The sequence below is a fragment of the Sitophilus oryzae genome, unplaced genomic scaffold (assembly GCF_002938485.1).
Source record: "Sitophilus oryzae breed Bouriz unplaced genomic scaffold, Soryzae_2.0 scaffold_1178_pilon_pilon, whole genome shotgun sequence".
Lineage (NCBI taxonomy): Eukaryota > Metazoa > Arthropoda > Insecta > Coleoptera > Curculionidae > Sitophilus > Sitophilus oryzae.
In genome coordinates, this window is record NW_022145813.1 from 34,065 (window position 1) to 57,021 (window position 22,957).

Here is a 22,957-nt window from a genome sequence, read left to right on the forward strand (position 1 = left end):
TTTGTTAACATTTTAATACGTTTTTTCTCGTAATTAATTAGTATGATACCACTGCATACACCATAGGCGTAGTCAAAACATTTATCAAAAATTATAAATATCGCTTCAAGCGGCTATGTTAAGAAAAATATGTGCCACGGCACTGTTTGGAAGAATGGTAATAGTTTGGTCTCGGGTGTTATTTGTCCATATATTCTTTAGTCATTGGTCATACCTAATAAATATTTAGTCACGTGATTAAGGTTAACCGGCACACGGCATAGTGTCACCCATTTCTACATATTTTCTTTTAATCAAAATATTTTAGGAAGCAAAAACGAATTAATTACAAATATATATAAACAGTTATTATTTACATCAACAAAAGTCGCCTCCTTAACAACACTTAAGGGACACAAAGAGCCATTATAACCGCTTTCCCGTTCAAAATCTTCTAATAAGGTTGCGATGAAATTTTTGCAACGACTGTTAAGCTGCTTCGGCATCTTGTACACCTCGCACCACAAGCGCACCACAAGCGCTTCTAAAAAGAACAATTTTCGACTGCAAAATCTTCACTTAAACCAAAAAATACAAAACTAAAGTGTCAAAGTCAAAACGAATCAAAATATCAGGAAATAAATAAATAAATGTGGCAACTTGACATTTTTTACAGCAGAGCTACTATCTGAATCGCCAGGGGGAAATTTAAATTCCAGTTAGTCAGCCCGGCGCCAAATATGTTCATGGTTGCCAACAATGAATTTAATAATCGCGCTCTCGATGATGTAAATTAAAGTTTATTTCGTATCGCTTATATATAATAATTTTAATTATATATAATGTAGATAAATAAATATAAAAAGGAATAAATAATTTTATTGATCTCCCTGTTTGATATCTCAATGGTTGATTTAGACAGATCGAATATGTCGACTTTCCTTATAAACCCAATTTCAGCTTTCAATATGCCGAATTTATGATTTAACCAACGCTTATTCAATATCATGTTTTTGTCAATTCTACACGTTTTATTTGTTATGTTATCTCGAACTGTTAGAAAAAAAGAGAAATTATAAAAGAAATTATTTTTGAGATTTTTTTATGGGGTTTGAAAATAGTTTCAAAAAATGTAATATACCGGATGTTCCATTTAAAATAACCAAGATGCTAACGCTTATAGTATGGAGCGGCAACACTGTAAAGCTGAAAATAATTTAGACAGATACGAGTAGGTGCCTGTATGCAAAAATCCCAATTTTCAAAAAAACCCTATCACCGATTATCCATAAACGTCTGACGTACCATGGCCATTAATCACCCTATATAGCAGTTATTAGTCCAATTATTTTTAGCAATAGACGATGATGATGTAATCGAAGACTATACAAAGGGAAAACGGAAGTTGAAACAGATGTACACAAAAATCTTTTACTTATGCAAAGGATCGAGGAATAATCTCAGTTACGAAAGCGTGGTAAACGAAAAATATCTTTTTTATTTAGAGTAAGTACAAAAAAACTATCTTTCATAATATTATTTTTATAACTCGGTTAAACACACAAATAACTTAAAAAAACGTATTTTTACACCATAACACAATTTAGCTTAATCATATCTAATAATATGACGTCTGTCTGTTATGATTTCTGATGCAATTGGAGAGGCACAGAGCTAAGGTGGCACCTATAACCTAAAAAAATCCATTTTAAAATATACAAATTTGCTTATGAAGGTTTTTATATATCAATTGTATCAAAATATATCAAAAATTACTTAGGAATTAATTTTTGATATCATAAAAACTACTTCTAAATAATAATTATGAAATAGTTACTTCTACTGCCGAGACGGCGATTGCTGTTATTCCTATAACTTTTACAGAACTGAGAATCCAGTCAAATACGATATTTGAACAGCCTGTTGTATAGGATCCACAACTGGTTGGTGTAGTATTCCAATCTGAAGGACCTTTTACTCCACAACACTTAAACTATAAATAAAATAACGTAAGATAGAGACTATGAAATTACATTATTTGAAGGATGACAGCTGATTAAAGTTTATTTGCTCTGAATTAAATAATAAAAATTCATCTAATGATGGGTTCAAACAGCGAAATAAAATAGGCATAAAAATAATTTGATTATGTATTTTGTCTTCAACTGCTATGTTTCTTAGAACCCCCTTTCTTATTTTATTTTATTCTTTTTTTATTTTATAATAAAAAAAAATATATAAACTACTCAAAACAATAATTATCGGATATTTGAAAAAAATATTAATTTTGTAAAACAAGACATCTAAACGCTTTGAAGCCTTTGTGGTGCTATCGCCGCATGATGAGGATTTCATTCACTTACCATGTCACAAACAACACCATGATCCAACGAATGCAAAAGGAATTAAGAAATTATACATAGTGCGAAAGTGAGGAATATGGCACACGTGGCATGTGATGGCGTAATGAGAAATACCAACTTATCCAACTATTCTTGCAGGGCAAAATAAATAGTAGAAGAGGTCAGGGGCGTCGACGAATATCGGGGCTGAAAAATCTTAGACGAGAATGACGACCATACCTTTATTTAGTGCGGTTGTTAACAGGATTATATGGACCAACATGATTGCCAACATCCATAGAGGATAGGCTCTGAAAAAAGAAGAAAACAAGAAAACAAGACACCTTGAATGCTTAGTTTGGATACTGTAAAGAGAATACGACGAAAGAGTGAGAGGGGGGGGGGAGAGAGAGGAGAGAGTATTCGAAACAGTAGGGAGTTTTCGTTGCTTACAAATTGCAATTCCGGTTAACGCTAATTGACAACTTTGACATTTCAATTTCGATTATCGTATATCGTAACCGCTAGCTGCCGATATTTTACGGACGTTAGCCAAAGCCGTTAACATAGCGGTACGCATGCGCACTAGCGCAGTAGAAACACAACATTGAAAAATACAGATCTAACCTAACATCATTCTATTTTGTTTATGTTTTGATTATTTATTTTATCTGTGTTAAACTCGTTGGGAATTCTTAGTGCTTCAACTAATCGAGGAATGTCTTTTTTTTCAAAGCTGAAGTTAGCTTTGCAGTCTTGGTCAGATAACATTTCTAGGTTGAACTCCCCATAAAGTTCTGCTCGATATTCGATGTTGTTTTCAAACCCTTCCAACAGCATAGCATCCTCCAAATCCGATTCATCACTAGAGTCCAATAAAATTAAATTGTCCATCCTATATAGCGATACCCAATGAAGTCATATAAAGCACTTTCAAATCAAACAACAATACAAAAACCAAAAATCAAAACACTACGCTACGGGTTGTGCTTAGCTGTCAGTTTTCGGTTATCGTATCGTATGTCGGCTCCGAACTGATGAACCGAAAGTCCGAAAACTGTTTTTTTATCTGTCAAAATAGCGGTTATGGTTACGTATACGTTAACCGTACCGTTGAATTTTTTTAAAGCAACGAAAACTCCCTAATAACCCTACGCGCTGACATGTAATAGTCAGCCGACTATTTAGTTGCAAAAGTGAAAACAATACATTCTTATGGAGCCGATCGGTCGGATATAATTGCATGTGAGCGCGGCTCCATAAGAATATATTGGTTTCACTTTACTTTTTACGTTATTATTATAAGTATTGATTAACTAAAAAGTCGGCCAACTGAAAAATGCATGGTTTATTTAGAAATATGTTATAATTACCTTTTTTCAAATATGCGATAATTATTTTGAGCGGTGTATTTAAACTACATCATATAAAAATGTAGTTATTACGTAAAATCAAAATACAATAATAACTTACGGTTTCCTGTATAAAGTCGAAAGTTTGTTGTGCTGTGTCCTCCTGATAGTATGCCTGAAGTAGTTGGTTTAGAGCTGAGTTTATTCCACTGTGTAATTGATTATCATCTTTGATTTTTAGCAAAGCGTACACGCCCAAAGCTACTTGAATCAAGAAAATAACAAAAAGGATGGCAGCATACTAAAATTACAAACAAACAGTAAAAATCAATACTAATTATCAAATCCAATCATTTCAATAATTTATTGATACTATTGATTGCTCATTACGCATACTATTTGTATGTTACACTTAAATAACATGGGATATACATAACAGTATAGATGGGGCTACTATCCATAAATTCTTAGACAAATTATATAAATAGACCAATCTTACTGTAGGAAACTAAGGTTTTCTTCTAGCGGAGAAAAAAACAGAACTCTATTCAAAAAATGAACCCGCCACAAAGGTGGACATTCTTTAAGGTCCCCAGGATATGCAAATATGATATAAACAAAGAAATGCTATGTCGCCAATGTATTTATTAAGAAAATCGTATTCGTATATGATTATTATATAATTTAGGATATACATAAATATATCACTTGGCCGGATAGTTCTGGAGCTGTGGCCGTAAAACCAAACTACTACCTCTATTATTATATAATGATTATACCTAGTACAATATCATCGAAAAAAAAACTGTGTTAGCGATGGCTATGAAATGAAGATCTGTCGATGTCATTTTATATGTAAAATTATATGGGGACTGCCATTGATGTTCATATCCAAGTCAATTGCACGCCGTTTCCCTGCAGTAGTGCAGTGGCGGCTTATTTAATACAAGTGAATCAGTAGTGTGGTATCGAACCGTTTTATAGGCTAATTTTAGTCCTTTATATGGAGTAGTGAGAATTAAAATGAATTAAGTCCAATTTCCTACTGTTTTGAGATAATCGTGTTTATACGTTTATAGATTTGTTTTATGTAGAGAAATGAATCAAGTCACACTTCTCGCATTAAGCACCTATAGCCTGTTTATCCAACTTGTTTATCTTCTTAATTAAGTAACATTAAAAAACGTTAACTCTCATTTTCTCCATAATTACTTTTTGGACTTGATTCAGTTCACTTCTGATAATATGTATATGTATAGACAATGGTACACTTGAAATAAGTAATACATTAAGCCGTAAGTAATACCTAGTTTATATTGCTCGTTTTGGCTTGAAATTTGGATATTCTGAAGTATATATTTGTACCTTTATTTGTACCGTATTTGTTTGATTGTATGTGTATCATCGTTGATAGTAAAGCGGAGTATAAATATTCGTAAGGTGTTGCTAGTATTGAAATCTTACCGTTGTCAACATACATGTGTTGCTCCTGAGTGCTCCACAGCATCCCAAAAAGGCAATAAACACTATAATGGAGCCTATAATTATCGCAATAATAGAAACATATCTGATGGCTTCGAAATCGTCAGGGATAGCATCTGATAATTTTGTGTAGTTGACCGTGTACAGTATTCCTAGAATTAATAAAGCTGCACCAACCAACTGAAATGAAAAATGAAAAACTACGTAAACAGTGCGTTTTAAAAAGTGATTTTATGATATTTTTTACATCAATTTTAATTTTTTATTACATGGATGTCTCTTAAATAAATGCAATTATTTAATGAACTGGTAGCATTTTTCTACGTCAGATATATATGCCTATGAGCTTTTTGAGCGCAATCTCGCAATGAATGAAAGAAATTCATGAAAATACGAAACTCCCATTTCTTTGTTTCAATAATAGAATTTAGTTATGTATAAAAAAATATTACCAAATTCTTACCTCTTAAAAAATAAATAATTACTTGCTAAAAATGTTTAGTTTCTCGCGTTGGAAAAACATTTCTAACGACATTGCGCCTGGCTGACATCGTAGAATTTATTTTCGTCGCCAACCGCTTGTCGGCTTTTATCCGCTGCCGGTAATGCACTATCCAGAAATTACGATCAGACTCTACAGATACAGACCCTGATTGGAAATTGACGTTAAGGCATTCAATTTTAAAATAAACACATTCAGAGCAATAAAATTCGTATTAAAATTAAAAAACAGAGAATCACGAAAGAAAGGTTGAACTCGTGCTACTTGTCGACTGTATAGTCAGCTAACGGTAGCGACTACCAGTAGCCTTACCACAGTACAGTTTGTGCATATCGATTGGTTATTTCCATTGTTTATCTTTGAATTTTTTGTCTGTTTTTGTGGAAAATCTGTGAATTTTAAGCACCATACCATCAAGTAATTATAATAATGATCCTTTTGCACGCTTAGGCTAAGTGTACCTATTCGCTGTGTGACATTCACACAGTTGTAATTTTTTTATGTGGATTTTTGTTTTCCGATTTTGTTTCAAACTTCATTCTTCATTGGCTCCATAAATTATTTTGGTTTAGGAAACTCCAATCTTCTATTGGATATTTTGTCGAACGTGAGCAAATCATGATAAAAAGCATATACATCTAAATGTGTTTTAGAGATAACGATAGATTCTCTTGAGGTTAATCCAATGTGACCACTTGCTCTTTGGTTTCTTTAAAAGAAAAGTCAACTGCTTACAAAGTTTCACTTTGTCGTGGAAGTATAAACTAATATCTTCTTTTGTTCCTTGGGCTCATACTATCATCACAGGACAAAGGGAAGTAATATTTTTTTTTTCAAAAAGAAAAGTCTCTTTGAAATTTAACCTGAACTGCCAAGAATTTCAAAAGTCTCAAGACGAGCCTTGTGTTTGTAGGTTACCATTAATAAGCAGATACATTTGAGTTGGATTCCAATACAAGACATAATGAAATTTGAATATATAATTCCTATTTTAATTCTTTAAATTGGCATACTATGAATGTCAGTTTAAAGTTAAACTCAATACGTCAATATATTATTATGCCACCTGATCCAGTCAATGATCTATTACATTAATATGGTGATTTGGATCTAACAATATTAGCATTCATGTGTGTAGATATTCATATATTCGTAAATATTATTGAAGAAAATAATTAAAATATTTTGTTGAAATTTTTAAGGAATTATATTTAACATAGGAATAATAAATAATACCTGTACCCATAGGACACAGTTAAAACACTTTATAAGAATATTTTCGAAAACATGAAATTATTTATATTATGTTATTTTTGAAGAAATATTGGTGTTGACATAATTAGATACAGTATTAACTAGTATTTTATTTTTATGACATTATATTTTCATGATTTATTTTATTATATAAATAATGCCTTAGAGTATATAGTTTTTTTAATTTAAAATCTCGTTTAACCCGGAATTTAAACCTCGTGTTCCCGGATACTCACTTATATTTCTATAAGTAACCCCATAGTAGTTTCCTACGTATGGCGCTATTTGGTTAAATATGGCATAAACTACTAGTTTAGTCTGTATTTAGTTGAGAATAGATTTTGTAGTTATTTGTTATGGCGTTTTTACACATTGCACACTGGCCGACCCGATACCGACACAATCATACCACGGTACCGACATGCGACATCGCGACATCGACACGATGAATGCTTTTACATTTTACATTTACCGACACCCGACACCGACAGACCCGTGTAGTCGTGCTGTGTTGTTTGTTACAAATATGGCTGCTGTGAAATTATAATATGTTATATTTATTGTTTTTAAGACTCAAAAAGCGAAAGCAGCAAAGGAAATTCTAGATACATCCAATAATAAAAACTTCCCGCCAACTAACTGTTTTCTCTCAGTATTTTATTTTTATTATCTATTATCATTTGTTTTATCCTAAAAACATGGTTGATTCGATAAGTTCTATTAGAATAACACTATCGTACTTAAAATAAGTAATGTTTATTTAAAAGCCAAGCATTTGAAATATTATTGACAAAAAATTAAAATTATCAAAACAACCGTCGATGACACACGATACGAGTTTATCGGCGAGTATGAAAGCATTCCACTTATTCATATATTGCGGGTCCACCATAGAATAAGTAAGCGTCCACTGACATGATTGTCGGTAGAGATGAGCAACAAATCGCAAACTGCGAATCAATCGCGGCGATTTTAAAATCGCAATCGCAACCTGCGATTGCCTCTCATAGGTAACTGCGACTACAGTTTTTTTTATTCGCAAGTTTCAATTTAGGCAACCAATATTACTATAGTTGAGATTTATATTTTTGAGATTTATATTTTGCCTCGATTTACGACTTCTTTTACTTGCGAGTTTCAATTGAGGCAACCAATATTACTATAGTAGCGATTTGCGATTTTGCTGCGATTTGCGATTTTGATGGGATTGTGATTTTGTAAACTAGGACCGTGATAACCTTCTATCTACGAGTTTGAATTTTTAGGAGTTGCGATTTGCAATTTTGTTGCGACTGTAATTTGGTCGTCCATTGAAGCATTTTATAGTAAACTGCGGTTGAATTTTTTCTCCGATTTTATCTTTTTATAGAGATATTTTTCTAGGGCCAATATCATAATATACCGGGTGTTTCTCAAGAGCGATTAGCCTCTATAACTTTTTTATTTTTTCTAATGAAAAAACGAGAATTGGTATGTAAACATATGACATAAATTAGGATTGATTGACGTATTCAATTCGTTTCGATCACTTCCTTCTTCTTCTTCTTCTTCGAGTTCCATCTCCTAATGGAGGTTGGAAATCATCATGGCAATTCTAACTTTGTTAACGGCTGCTCTGAATAACTGGTTTGAAGTCATTCCAAACCATTCTCTCAAATTCTTGAGCCATGATATTCTTCTTCTTCGTTCGATCACTTCCTGTTTCACCGGAAATGACTACAACTTTTGATTTTTAAATGACACCCTCGGTATTTTTTTACTTTATTCGCTAGATAGTACAATATTTAAATATTAATATGGCAATCACCGTTTACAGTCACAACGATTTAAAAATCGCAATCGTAATTTCAATTGAGATTGAAGAATCCAGTTTGTCGGGAGGTGTGAAAACGCCCGTTCTCGCCTCATTCCCCGCACCGCGCCTTCGCGATCAGGACAAAGGTGGCGACCATGGCTGGGAAACTTAAATGGAAATGACAGTTCATTAAAAATAGTTTTTCCTCCAAGATGCAGAGGCGCAAAATATTAAAACTGTCAATATTAACAATGCAAATGTCAATATCTGACAATAACAAAATTTGATTTTTAACTGTCACTCAGAGACGCTTTTGTTGTGATTTTACGATTTGATTTCGTTTTGATTTGTCGAATTATTGTAAAATTAAATTCCTTCAGATTTTTTGCCAGTATTCTGTTTTAGACAATGTTTTTTAAAAATGGTGGGACAATTTGTGTTTTGTAATAACTCTTAATTATTTTTTATCATGGAGTTTAATTGTTGTACACCTGATTTCCGAAGGATACAATGGTAAGTAAATTAAACATATCTACTTACAGTTATAGATTTTTTAAATTAGTACTGCTAATAAATGCTACTTGCAGAGCAGTTATTTAATTTTTTTACGGTGCATAAGGAATTAAGGACGCGCGTTTTATATTAGCATGATCAGCAGATTACATCTGATTTAATTTGTTTTTATTATTTCAGGTCCCAAACGGAAACAAACTGGGAATCTTGCCTACACCAAAATTATTTACCTAGCCGTTTCCAATTCACTTCAAAGGGAGGAAAATTATGTAAACTGCCTGCTATTTGCTGAAAAAAACCGCCAAAGATTAAATTATAACTGTAACAACTTAATATATACTATTTCTAGTATTTTTAATATATTTTTTAATTAATATCCGACATATAAGAACACTTTGTATGCTTTTAATTCAGTTGATTTATCGTTTATAATATGTTCGACCTAATTAAAAGCACACAAAGTGTTCTTACATGTATGTCTAAATTTATTTTAAATTAACTAAAAAACAACCCCCCTTCCCCGCACCCCTCTCTTCCATTAGTATTTCTTCCTCCGTCTACCAGAGGCGCCCTTGTATAATAAAATTGAAATGTATTATAAGTTGCCTATCTATTTAATAGTATAAGTTGTGGTATAAGTCTTTTATCTATGGTGGCGACATAAATGTTATTAACTTATTGCTGACAAATAACTTAGCTATTTTCAATTTATATTAAAAATGGCAGTTAGAAAAGATTATTATTATATTCAGATCTAACCGCCTTAAAAGTACTTGCACTTTTTTAAGAGACACCCTGTATTGCAGTCGTGATTTCGGGAAACTATGGTTAAAATGGAAAACATCAGACCGCTCTATAAGTCACGAGAACAACAATATTTGCTTTGACAGATAATAAATAAGCCTTTGCTAGGAAACAGATAAGATTTGGTGGTAATAAACATAATTATATATGAGTACATGAAAATATAGGCACAGCAAAGATAAAGGATATATTTGTAATAAATGAGTCAAAATAACTAAAAAGAGTCCTTAACTCGGATTAACATTACTATTTATATGAGAAAAAACGAAATATTTCAATATTTTTAGTTTTTCGTAAATCTGTAGGTTTCAAATATTTATAATGGATGCTTTCTATAGATTTTTTACACTAAATTCAAAAATATATACCATGGAATCGCTTTTATCATCAAGAGCAAATAAAAAAGCCACGAAGCAGTAATACATATTAATAAATCAATATATACATATAATATACAAATAAATTATATATAATGGTTCAATTCAATACATTATTAGCAAATAAACTTGGAAGTTTGTGTTTTTCAGTATAGCAAACATAAAGGTCAGTGGATTTACTGATATTTTAGAAGTATCTTTTAATGGAATTCATAGTTACCCTAGATAATAAAAAATCGATTCAGGGGCATTATTTATAACAAACTGTCATATATCTTTGTAAGAAAGTTGATTACTACCCTGAAAAATTCAAGCTTCTAACTTTGTACTGAAATAGCTAATTTAAATATGTGTGGTACTTACAAAAAAGGCAAAATTTGCCAAAAATACAAATATTCTCGTGAGACCTTGTGTGCAACCCATATTTCTCCTGCCTACAATCCACAATAAAAATGTTATCACTAAAAATAAATAGAGGCGCAAACAAGGATCTTATATTAGGTTGATAACAATCTTATCATCTGTAGATAAAGGCTAAAACACATTCGGTGTATACATATGATATAACTGAAAAGCTGTAAGCTCGAGCCCAACTTTTATTATTATTTCCTAAAAAAGAAATTCGTAGACACTATTGAAAATGAAAAATTTACTTCATGTTAAGTAGATATCCAACACCAATTCTCTATAATATACTGTCTCATTCAAACGTAAAAACCAAAGTTTACAGAATATATCGTTTGTATACAAGAGAAAGTTACCAAGCCCATCTGTAAAACAGCCTCTACGCTATCCCCGAAATATTTCTGGAAATATTTCATGAAACATTTCGCAAAACATTTCTGGAAATACTTTCAGAAGTAAACTCAAATATAAGCCCGTGTTATAAAAATTAGATCCCACGTTTCCTGAAATTGATCGAGACGCGCAGTGATTCTAAACAGGGTAGTAAACAAACAACCGATCACGGCGCGTCTCGATCTTTTTCAGGAAACGTGGGAACTAATTTTTCGGAAACGTTGTGGTGGCTTCAGAAAAATAAGTAAACATGGAGCATGAATGAATATCATTAATTTGTAATGGAGTGTAATGTAATACCCGAGGTAATACCACTATATTAAACTGATATGAAAAATCAAAAACAGTGCATTTAGAACACAGTTACGATTTACGATGGTAGATTAAATTGGCTATTCCTCTAAGGTTACACAAGAATATTTAGTTTTAATCATTGTCTAACATTATTAATTACAATATAATAAAAAAAAATATTTCCATAGCTTAAAATCGTTAAACTGGCTGGGCAATACGCAGCATGTTCTGGCGTCCGCCTTTTATAAGTTATAATCCACGGTGTTAAGCTATTTAAAAAATCGTCTAATTATTTCTTATTTTGAATTGATTTATATCAAACCATGTTATTATTATATATAAAAGTATCTTTTATTGACATCGGGTCAATCAATAATTTTCCCAATCAGCTCGATATATTGATGATGTTGCCAGTATTACTCATCAAGCAATACTACTGTTATATTAATCAATTAAGGCCGAGTAACAACAATTATAACGTATAATAACATATACAATTATTTTATATACTAATTCATTATAATAAAATCAAATAATAAACATATTGTAATTATATCCCTGCAGATTGAGTGAAAAGTTTTGTTCTTAAATATAATGCAATTAACGCAATATCATCGTACCAACAACTATTTTAGAAACGTCTAGGTTTACTTATTTCACTGAGATTTATGAATAAAAGTCTTTTGCCTCGGGTACAGATACCGCCACGTTTTGGAAATAGCTCAAAACGAAACAAAATTGAACGAGGCAACAGGAGACGCCAAAAAAAATTGCCCCACATCCTCCTCACGAGTAGTTTTCAGGCGCTTTTAAGAATCGAAAGTAGGTCGAGGCAAACCGAAGTGGGTCAAGACAACTGGAAATAAATCGAAATGCAACAAAGTTGGGCGACGAAATGCGCCCTTGACTTTTTTCGAAGAGTTCTCCGCATAGTGTAAAGGATGTTTAACAAATGTTTTATTTACGTGTATTTTTTTACATAATATGGACTTGAACAATTGTGTAATATAACATTGTGAACTTTATGTACAAAAAAATGGCGTTTTGATCAACTTTTTTTGTAAAAATATATGAATTTTAAATATTATATTGTTAAAAAATTAAAGTCGGTGTATACCGACAATATATGAGCAGAGTTAAAACTAGAACAAAATATTTTTTCGTAGGGAAATTGTTAAACGATCAATAAACAATTTTTTTAATTGGTTCCGGTTGACTCCGATTTTGAATAAACCACTGCCTAAAGTACAGGAAGTGATGCAAGTTGATGATACTCCTGAGAGACATTGCAAAATATTTGTGAAAATATTCACTGCTAAAAATTTACCTAAACGAAAAAGTGTAGATGAGACAATTAGACCATTTTTAGAAATAAGCCATGAGGATTACATAGTGAAAACTAATGTTGGATCAGGATGCAATCCTCTATGGAATGAATTGGTAGAACTGCCAGTGAAGTAAGTACAATAGGATTGTGCAAGTATAAACGGCATCAGATATGGCTTGGAAATAAAGTTTGCTGTCATTTTGTATGTAAAATTATATGGAAAATGGAAAATGTTATCGAACGTCATTTTCAAGCCTACTAGACGCTGTTTCTTTTCGATCGTACGAAAGAATTCAATAAAAACTTTTGTAATCATAACATTGTTTTTCAGAAGTCATCACATGGATTATTTAAATCCTAACGCTTTGAATACTACAATATCTATAAAAGTATTTGACTGGATAGCTTCTTCTGACACTGATGATAAGGAGGATATAACGTTTTGGTTAGGAGATATAAATATTCCTATATCTGCCCTTACTACAGGTTTGAATGTAGGTAAATCCTATCTAAGGAATTTTATAAATGTTTAATATTTTTTTTATTATGTATTTTTAATCATTTAATAGATGCAGGGTTGGTTTGAAATAAAAAGGCCCAACTTAATATACGGGTATGAATTTGTGGAAGAACAAACTCAAAGATCGCCAAGGCATATTTCTGGATTAAGTGGCACTTATCTTCAATTAAATCTGAGTATAAGTCCTAGTGTTCCTTTATTAGAACCTAACATGGTAGTACTCCCATAAATACACAGGGTGTCTCTTAAATAAGTCCAATAAGACAGAGTAAAATTTAATTTTTTTTTAATAAACCCTAATGGGCGTTTTAGGGTGGAAATATACTACGTTGTAAATTTGTGAACTTATGTAAGAGACACCCTGTATAAAAGTGATATGATGATGTATACTAACATTAAATTTTCATGAATGTTTTACGAGTTTTATGACAAACATTTTTTAGGATGAGCTTCCTTGTAATGAAGTACCATTCATTAAAAATCATATACTACGATGGAATAATGCTTTCAATAACAATTTTCCTTTAAATAAATTTAATGCTCTTTCGATAGGTATTAATAAAAGAACGCACTGTATTACCAGGTATAGTGATTATTTTGTAACCGTTATAAAAATGTATAATGAATTTGTATATAAAGGTATATCAAACCCTTGGAGCCACCTCAAACAGACATGGAAATTTTTGAAATAACCACCGAACAGTGTCTGAACTATGTGTCCTTAATACCATGTATGGAAGTTAATAAATTTTATCAGAATGTGTGGCAAACTACAGATGTAAGATATTATGTTAAAATAATATTTTTTTATTGTTGTCACAATATTTTTTTTTTGTCACTTGTCACAAACATAAAATTCATTTTAGGAAATGCTAAACACAATGGTAGGATCAGTCATAGATCACTGCATAGCCCTTACGTGTTTTCTCTTAGCTCTGAAACAAGAAGTTTGGTTGCTTTTAGGTAAAAATTACTAAAAATAGACCCCATTTTTTTGTTTAACGTGGTTTTTAGGTTTTGGTATACCCCATGGCGTGACTGCGTATGTCCTGATTTGTGAATATGACAGAAGCTCTAAAGCCCTAACTTATTCAATCCTAGACGTTGTTAATAATAAAAAATATAGTTTGTTGGATCCCTATTGTCCTTTACAGAGAGTTTTTTGTTTGGCGAACGAGACAAATGTAAGTTTTTTGCTTTAAATAATACAATTTTTATTTTTATAGATTAACTTGTCACTGTGCCAACGCATAAAAGAGTTATTTAGTCAGTAGAATTTTATCTTGTTTATCTTAATTCAAGCTGTAAAATTTAAAGAACTATGATGAATCATTTTGCCGGATATATATTTAATCGTAAATATACTAAAAGGAAAATCTCTTCAAATTATCTATCAAATAATATCGTCTATTTATCCTTTTATTGAAATTTATGCCCAGATATATTAAAAAGAATTGGTGATATGATTTCCAGGTATAAAGGCACTTTATTTCCATTAAGTATTGTTTTCCTGCTCTCATTACCTCTACCGGCTCACATTCCGCTCCGAGTTATTTTCTTAAAATAAATACTTTTCTTAAAATAATATAATCTTTCTGGATTGTTCATCCCTTTTTTAACAAGATTTACATCTTTTGATTTTTCTTCTACATCGAACGGTTTTTGAACAGAATAATTAGATCAACTATATCTACTATCACAAAATCACTAGAAAACGAGCATACATTAATATCAAGGCGGATCGGTTGCAATGTGTTTGTTGCTTAAAGCACGACCAAAGACGTTATACGTAATTTTTATGCGTATCTTTAACGTACGTACAAAACGCAAACGTAGCGAATCAGGGTACCTATTCTTAACCACTCGCATCTTCAAATATCGCTCGCATCTTCGAGAACGCCATATAACAATATACATGTAAATGCGCATACGCAAAATGCGAACGATGTCAAGAGTAGCACCGCACTAGCTAGTTATTTGAGTTATTTCCGAAATTTTGAGACACGTGTAACAGAAAAAAATATGGACCTATTTTTAAGCAAACGAATACTCCATTTTTCAATCTATTTACTTATTCTAAATGTTAGTTCTTGGCCAAAATACCTGAATGAATATGTGAAACTCTAAAAGGTGGAATATAATTTTAGTAAACTCTTAATAAAAGTAATCATAGAAAGTGTCTCTATGTTCCAATACTTTTGAATATTAAATATATTTTAAGTTGCAAATGTCTTCGTACTTCCAATAATATGATAATTATTTTTTCGATATTACTCATAAATATATGTAGAAAGGAATATACCGTTGGTGCATCATCGTTGGAAACAGGAAATCTCATGCAAATTTTGAATTGTTCAAATATTGGCTCCCCTGTTGATTTTACAGCAAAGTCGCAAATATATTTTTTAAAGGTTTATGTATGGTAAATACACATTTTTTTTTGTTAGAGAAATTTTGTTTTTTTTGTTGTTGTGTTTGTTGGTAAATACACATGCCAAATTTGAACCAGCCGAATTTTTAGACCAGCCGATTTTGAGTAATTTAAAAAAGATTGCATCTATTTTTATATTAAAACCGAACAGAGAACAATCAAACACCCGTCAAAAACTGACATACCTTAGGTTTACAACCTATGATTTTGTCATTGTCAAGGGCAGGGCCGTTCCCATAGGCCGTTCCTGCCGAACGTGCAGTGCGTGCACGCACGTAGGCGCAACATTTTGGGAGCGCAAAATCGAAGGGTCAATCAGTACTTTGTAACAAAGTACGAAGGACAGGTCAGATTTTGATGCGAGACGAGACTTCTAGGGTATTAAGATATTCTTTGCTATGGTTCATACGCATCGGCGTCCGTTTGTCGTTCATCGTTCCGTCAAACCAATAAAATTGAAATACGATCTGTCATTTTTGAAATAAACCAATAAAACTGGTTAAAAAGAACAAGAAACGACGCATGATGGATTTATATTTAAACCCATCCATAGTTAACTTAAAAATTATTAGAAACTTTTTTTAGTAAAATAAATAGATTGGTATACGTCATCTTCTGTCATCGTCTGTCGAAATCTTACCTGAGAAAAAAAACAGAGATATCGACGGAAATCCATATACGGTATACAGCGGTATACAAAAAGCACATAATTGACGAAAAAGTGACATTAATTTTTTTTTTATTAAAATATGTTTTGACTTTTCAATGTCAAAAAATATTTTAATGTTTCCCTGGTTACTAGTAGTGGGAACTATCGAATGAATACTATCGAAACATTCGATAGTTGCAATTCATTCGAATAATTCGATAGTTAGTAAGAAAACATTCGTTGAAAACTATTCGAATAAAAATTATCGAATAGATCCGTCATCTGCCTTGAAATATTGTATTCTAGTAATTCGGCAGCAAAAACCATTCATTTATAAAATTCATTCATTTATAAAATTCATTCATTTATGAAATTCATTTATTCGTCAGGATCGATTATAATAAAATATTAACTGAATTTTAGTTGTCGCCCGGCGACGTAGGTTTTTTTCCGAGAAAGCGGTCGGTGGCAATGCTATGAAAGAAGCCGGCATCTTTGATTTTTTGCGGAGTCATATATAGATAAGGACACATTATTTTTTTTATTGAGGTGCTAGTATTTACACAGAAAATACATTATGAAGGGCGCTGTTGCCATATTTTTGTATTATTGATATTAGCAAAGAATATTATTGTTTGGCTTTAGTTAGTTAGGGATAGTATGTCTATATATTCTGCATTTTTATTAATATTCTGTTGTTACACTGCAATAATACTTGTTATTTTGGATGTAGGAAAATTATTTTTAATGTTTTTAAGCAAAGACTGGTTTAATAAATAATAATAACAGTAATAATTTGTTATACCTATTAACAACAAAATTTAAAATCATTTAATATAAATATTTTTTTTAAGTAGTAGCAAAATATAAACAACAAATTAGATGTCAAAATTATTTATATTAGATCCTATTTAAAAATAATATAATCTCTAATTTTTTTGGCAACGTTGGTTTATTAAATAATAATAATTACAGAACTAATTTGTTATATTAACAACAAATTTTAAAATCATGAAATATAAACATTTATTAATTTTTCTAAGCAAGCGGTATAATGGAAGGAAAATATAAATAAAAATTAGAAATCAAAATTATTTATATTAGGTGCTTTATATTACTATTTAAAAATTATATTTACTTTTACTGGCATTTACTTTAAAAAAATAAATGAAATATTTCTTCGCAAAAACTACATGTAAGAGAATTAGCATAAACAAAATACAAACATCGTTAACTTTTTTTTTAAATTGGCACGTGTAAAATTTTCATTTTAATTTTCTCACCCCATAGTTTGAGTTCGATAACCATTTATTTAACCACATTACTTAAATATAATTATTAAGTTCCAACTAATTCATAGGTATTATTAAAACATCTAAAATACAAATATGTATTTTTAAAATTAATTTTAAAATTAAGTTCATCTCATCTCTCTTAAAAATTGCTACTTCTCAAAATTTCCCATTAAAAAATAGACCATATACCATATAAAATGAAATAATTGAAAGATCGGACTACGAAAAACCACACAAATTATCGGAAAAATTTTGACCACCTGCACATGCACACAATCGTCAATAAATAAAATTAAAAAATAACTACTATTTTAGTATTTTAACAATTTTAATAAACGCAAAAATAGCACAGTATTTATACGGCGAAGTTATAAAAATTTGGAAGAACCAATAATGCACTGACGCATACAAAATTCAAACGAATACTAAATTTCATTTATCAAAAGCATTCGATAGTCGTGGCCATAGACAAACTAACAAAAGCAAGACTTTTCAAACGATTGAGGAAATCGAATTATTGTTTTTGCGCTGGCCAGTTGAGTCAGAAATCATCGCGCAGTCGCACTCGTCAAACCTAACCTAAATAAAACGAAAAACGTTTTTGCCTTGAACGAACTGTTGAATTCCTGATTTTGCGTTTTGATTGGTTATTACTATTATTTTATTAGCGTACAAAACGAAAACAAATAATGTAATACATTTTACACTTATGAAGAGCATAATAATTACTGTGATTATACATATTATTGTGATTACATCGCTAACGTACACAAAACGAAGGTCCTACAAATTGACTGTAAGTTATAAGAATCTTTATCTTTTAAATCTCTTTATGATTTGAATTTTCGTGCTTTATATTTTATAATAGACTCTAAATGTTAATATTTTTTAAATTCTTGTGAAAATGTGAAGTTTATGTTTTTGTTTTATATTTGAAAAAGTTGTATATTTTTAAGATGTTTCTTGTTGTTCCTATTATTAATATTATAATATACATAATTATTTTTTTGTACCTTTTGAAGAATAATGCTTTTATTTCGTTTGCCATATAACTGTTGTTTTTTTTATCATCTTTTTTATTATTTATTAAAATAAACGAAAAAAAAAAGTCAAATAAACGAAAACGTATTCCTCTTATTAAAGAGGAATACGTTTTCGTTTATTTGACTTTTTTTTTGTTTTTATATCTGTTACGTCCAGAAATTAGTGTTTATTTTACCGATGGAAATGGAAATAAATGTATTTGATTTTAATAAACGCTTATTAATTAAACATCCTTTTTACAAAATACCCAATCCATAAGTAAAACATTCTCGTCTAAAAGACTACTACAAAATACACAATCCATAAGTAAACCGTCCTCGTCTAAAAGGCCAGTTGACGCAAGCGCGGTAATAAACTCTTATCAAACTTGTTGCCGTTTTGCAGTACAGCGTTGACGCGTCTTGCTTTTGTTAGTTTGTCTATGGTCGTGGCTCAACGATAACCATTTAGTCGCACGGCGAGGTTGTCATATATGCTTTAGTTTACAAATGAATGAATGATTTTATTCGAATAAAACCATTCGATAGTTGAAATCATTCATTCATTAACCATTCGATAGTCTAATTCATTCGATAGTTCCCATCGCTACTGGTTACTGATCTTATGTGTTGCCCATTCATCATAGCTATATTTAAAACATTTTTAAAAAAGAATATATCGTTAGATAATTTAATTTTTGTTTAAAATTTATATAAAAAGTATATTGAAAAAATATGACAAATATTTTCAAAATAATTAATACACATATCAGTTATATCTTGATTAAAAAAAATAATAGTCTATATATATTTTTAGTAATTGTTGTCAACGCAGCGAAAAAACGCTCCAAGTTAGCATTCACGTCTAATATCGTTCTGCGCATGCTGAGTAGCATATTCAGAGAGATGGATAGGCTTATACGATAATCTTATTCTAGAAAGAAATAAATAGAAAAATGTATGTGAAAGTCCCGTAAACAAAGTCGTGTGTAATATACATATGGCATAGCTTTATCCACGAAGTTTATAAGATCTAAGGGCACAAACATAGTGAGGCATCTCGATGCGATGCTCGCCAAGATGCTGGCCGTGCTGCTCGTCAGAATGCTAGCCGCGATGCATCCTACGCGCACTGTTTTAAAACGGCGAGTAAGTGCGCGTAGGATGCATCGCGACTATCGTACAAACATCATATACGTATATGACAAACATAGTGCGGGGCATTTCATATCGACGCGATGCGCGCCATTCACCTCGCCATCCGACGATGCTGAATCAAACATGTACAAATTTATGCGTCAAAACATACTGGAGCCTCGCACCTCGCCACGCACCTAGATGTCGGAAATAAATATAGGAAACAAAATTTTTGTTTTTTGCGAGAAGCGGACGCGGATGCCTGAAACTTTACATTTGATTGGTCGGTTTAAGATCACAATTCGTTGAGCATATGTCGAACTAGAGTCGGGTGGAATAAAATGTTCACAATACTAGTATTTAATTTATCACCAACAATGTAATCAACTTGATTCTACAGGGTCCGGCAATAGTGCGTCGGGCATCTGCAGCTCCTATAATAAAAAACTTATGAATTTTGTAGTCCAGACATAAAGTCTGTATTAGGATTTATTTGAGGAAAATATTTGAACTTCTAAAGGGTGGCTCAAAAAAGTGTGAGTGGATCGCGAATATTTTTTTTTAAATGGAACACCTATACAGGGTGCTACAAATTCGAGGTACGATCATTGGTATCTCGGAAACCGTATTAGATACAAAGATGGTTAAATTGGGACAAAGTTGCGCCTTGAGATGTTCACCAAGGTGCCATCAAAAAAGTTTTAAAAATTTCAAGGATTGCTGAGTTTTTTGGAAAAAACGGATTTTTTGGAAAATCAATTTTATTTTTTCCTGTCATTACTTTTTAGAAAATCAAAAACTAATTACACATTCTCATTGCTACTTTATTAGGGCTATCTGATAGTACTTTTAGATTTTCAAATTAGCTGATAATTTGTGAGATACAGAGGCCAACTTAATTTTTTTAAATACGGACCTGCATTTTTTATTTCAGGTTTTGAAAGAACTCGGTCTCCTGAGTATAATGATGTGCTGCACTTGATACTTTTTTTTGTTTTGGTACCTGAACGACAACAAAACTATTTAATTATTATTTAAAATAATTTCAAGTACGACTCTGGTTTTTTTAATCATTTAATCTGATTATATTCATCGCAACAATATTGATCAGCGCTAATTAACATTGAATAAGGAAAATTGAGCCAATTCAAAGATTCAAATAAATAATATCCAGGTCAGCAATTTAAAGATATTATTTTTAACTTTTTTTATTGTGAATTTGGAATCTCAGTTTACGATCTAATAATATTCATAATATTAATCGTAGTTATTATAAATAAATCAACTTCTATAAGCTAGTTTCTAATGCTCTACACGTTCAAAAGGATTACCACCCTCCCTAATGCACAAATTTATTTTTTGTTCAATCTTATTTATTATTTTATAGCTCTTTGAATATAACTTCTTGTCATAGTTCCGAATTTCCGAATGCATTTTGTACTCTTTATTGTAAATGTTGAAATGTATTGATTTCACTTTTATGCCCCTTTAGTTATTGCATTTGATTTTCCGTATTCAATGTTTTACCCCACGTCATTGTTAAGTTTGAAAGCTTATCAATATTGTTACGGATTCCGTGGGTCAACTAATTTAAACTCACGATAAAATACTTAACGAATTTATTATCTCACTTTATACACACAATAACTAACTATTTATAAAATTTCTTCACCAAATTGTCCGATTCGTAATAATTTAAACGCGGTATATTCAAACTTCAAACTGTTCCAGTTGTCGATGGCTCCGGCTTATATACTCTATTGACTGCTTCTCGAAACTTCTACAATTCTCGGAGAGCGTTCTACTTCATACTGGACAATTCCATTTTCTGATTCGCTTACTTGTCGACTTGATTAAAAGATGGCGCCTAAAAATGTATTTTACTACAGTGACAGTTGAATATAGTCACTGTATATTTTACTTTCTGGCGGATGCGCCATTTTTCTTGATACGTTGCGGTTGTGCAGGCAACCAGTAATACATTTTAGCGGTACATACACTTTGACCTTGACATTGCCCCCTTCTCAAATTTGATCGTCCCGATCAAGGTTTCCTATCTGGTATCTCTTCAATCGATCCAGATGAACTACTTTCATCTTACTTCTAGGGCTGCGTTGAATCCGGTACACAACATCATTTATCCTCTTGATGACTGTATAAGGACCTTCCCATGCTGGAGTTAACTTTGAAGACCTCCCTTTCTTCCGCTGCGGGTTATATAACCATACCATATCGTCCTGTTGAAATCCCGTAGAATTAGCTCTGAGGTCGTAACGAGCTTTCATCCGGTCACTGGCTAGCGCAATCTTACTTCTAACGGCCTTATGAACTTCCAGTAATCTTTCGTTCCTAACGATTCTTTCGAACGACAGTCCAACGTTATCTTGTTCCATTTTTCCTCCAGATCGAGTACTTGGTCCTTGTCTAGCTGCGCAAATCTTACAACGTTGACACCATTTCTTAACATCTTCGCAATAATCCACCCAGTAAAACGGTCTCTCAGCTTACTCAAGGTCTTGTTTACTCCAAGATGGGCTCCAGTTTTACCACCGTGAATTTCTTCCAATACCTGGGTAACTGTCTTCCTTGGTACCAGTAACTGAGTAGTTACTGTTCGGCCATCCGCACTTTCCCACGTGCGCCTTAACAATCCATTCTCTTTCACCAGTGAATTCCATTGAGCCCAGAGAGCTTTGAAAATCAGCCCTCTGTCCGCAATATCCTGCCACGGTGGTCTCTCGCCTTTACCTTCCTTGAGCCGTAGTATTGTTCCGATGTCTGTATCTTCCATTTGATCGTTCCTCAATTGTGTCGTAGTCCACTGTTCATCAGCTCTCAGCTTAAAACTCCTTACTCTGATAGTGCTTTCGCGATGTTTCATTTCCAAGGTAGCTCGTCGTCGATCTGGCTCGTTGTCGATAATTACCCGTCCTACACGGCACCCAGAGGGTTTCTCCATTTTTCCGAACACAGTCTTCTTGGTATCACCAGGTATCATCACAATTTCCGCTGATCTTGCTTCCATATTTCCTGGTCTCTTCTCTTTAGATACAGCAAATTCCTCATTTCCGATTTTCAGGATGT

The 22,957-nt window shown here is 31.9% G+C and overlaps 2 protein-coding genes across 4 annotated transcripts in view; one reads left to right on the forward strand and one right to left on the reverse strand.

Moving 5' to 3' along the window:
• The window catches only part of LOC115890341 (coiled-coil and C2 domain-containing protein 2A), a 58,156-nt gene that overhangs the window by 24,993 nt on the left and 10,206 nt on the right, over nucleotides 1-22,957 (forward strand). For both annotated transcript variants that reach the window (XM_030910536.1, XM_030910544.1), the window contains 8 exons: nucleotides 1,335-1,485; nucleotides 12,659-12,949; nucleotides 13,151-13,313; nucleotides 13,389-13,553; nucleotides 13,783-13,922; nucleotides 13,979-14,117; nucleotides 14,206-14,302; nucleotides 14,354-14,523. In XM_030910536.1, the coding sequence (XP_030766396.1) occupies nucleotides 1,335-1,485; nucleotides 12,659-12,949; nucleotides 13,151-13,313; nucleotides 13,389-13,553; nucleotides 13,783-13,922; nucleotides 13,979-14,117; nucleotides 14,206-14,302; nucleotides 14,354-14,523 (1,316 nt within the window). The remainder of the gene's footprint in view (nucleotides 1-1,334; nucleotides 1,486-12,658; nucleotides 12,950-13,150; nucleotides 13,314-13,388; nucleotides 13,554-13,782; nucleotides 13,923-13,978; nucleotides 14,118-14,205; nucleotides 14,303-14,353; nucleotides 14,524-22,957) is intronic.
• LOC115890353 (leukocyte surface antigen CD53-like) lies at nucleotides 1,449-10,917 on the reverse strand. 2 transcript variants are annotated; one of them, XM_030910557.1, is made up of 6 exons: nucleotides 10,764-10,872; nucleotides 10,662-10,664; nucleotides 5,138-5,335; nucleotides 3,795-3,974; nucleotides 1,817-1,972; nucleotides 1,449-1,672 (listed from the first exon to the last, which is right to left on the reverse strand). In XM_030910557.1, exons 1-6 carry the CDS (start codon nucleotides 10,821-10,823, stop codon nucleotides 1,598-1,600), a joined length of 672 nt encoding a protein of 223 aa, XP_030766417.1. In that variant the 5' UTR covers nucleotides 10,824-10,872; the 3' UTR covers nucleotides 1,449-1,597. The 2 variants fall into 2 exon arrangements, with proteins under 2 accessions (XP_030766417.1, XP_030766426.1); XM_030910566.1 differs by lacking the exon at nucleotides 10,662-10,664 and having other exon boundaries at nucleotides 10,764-10,917.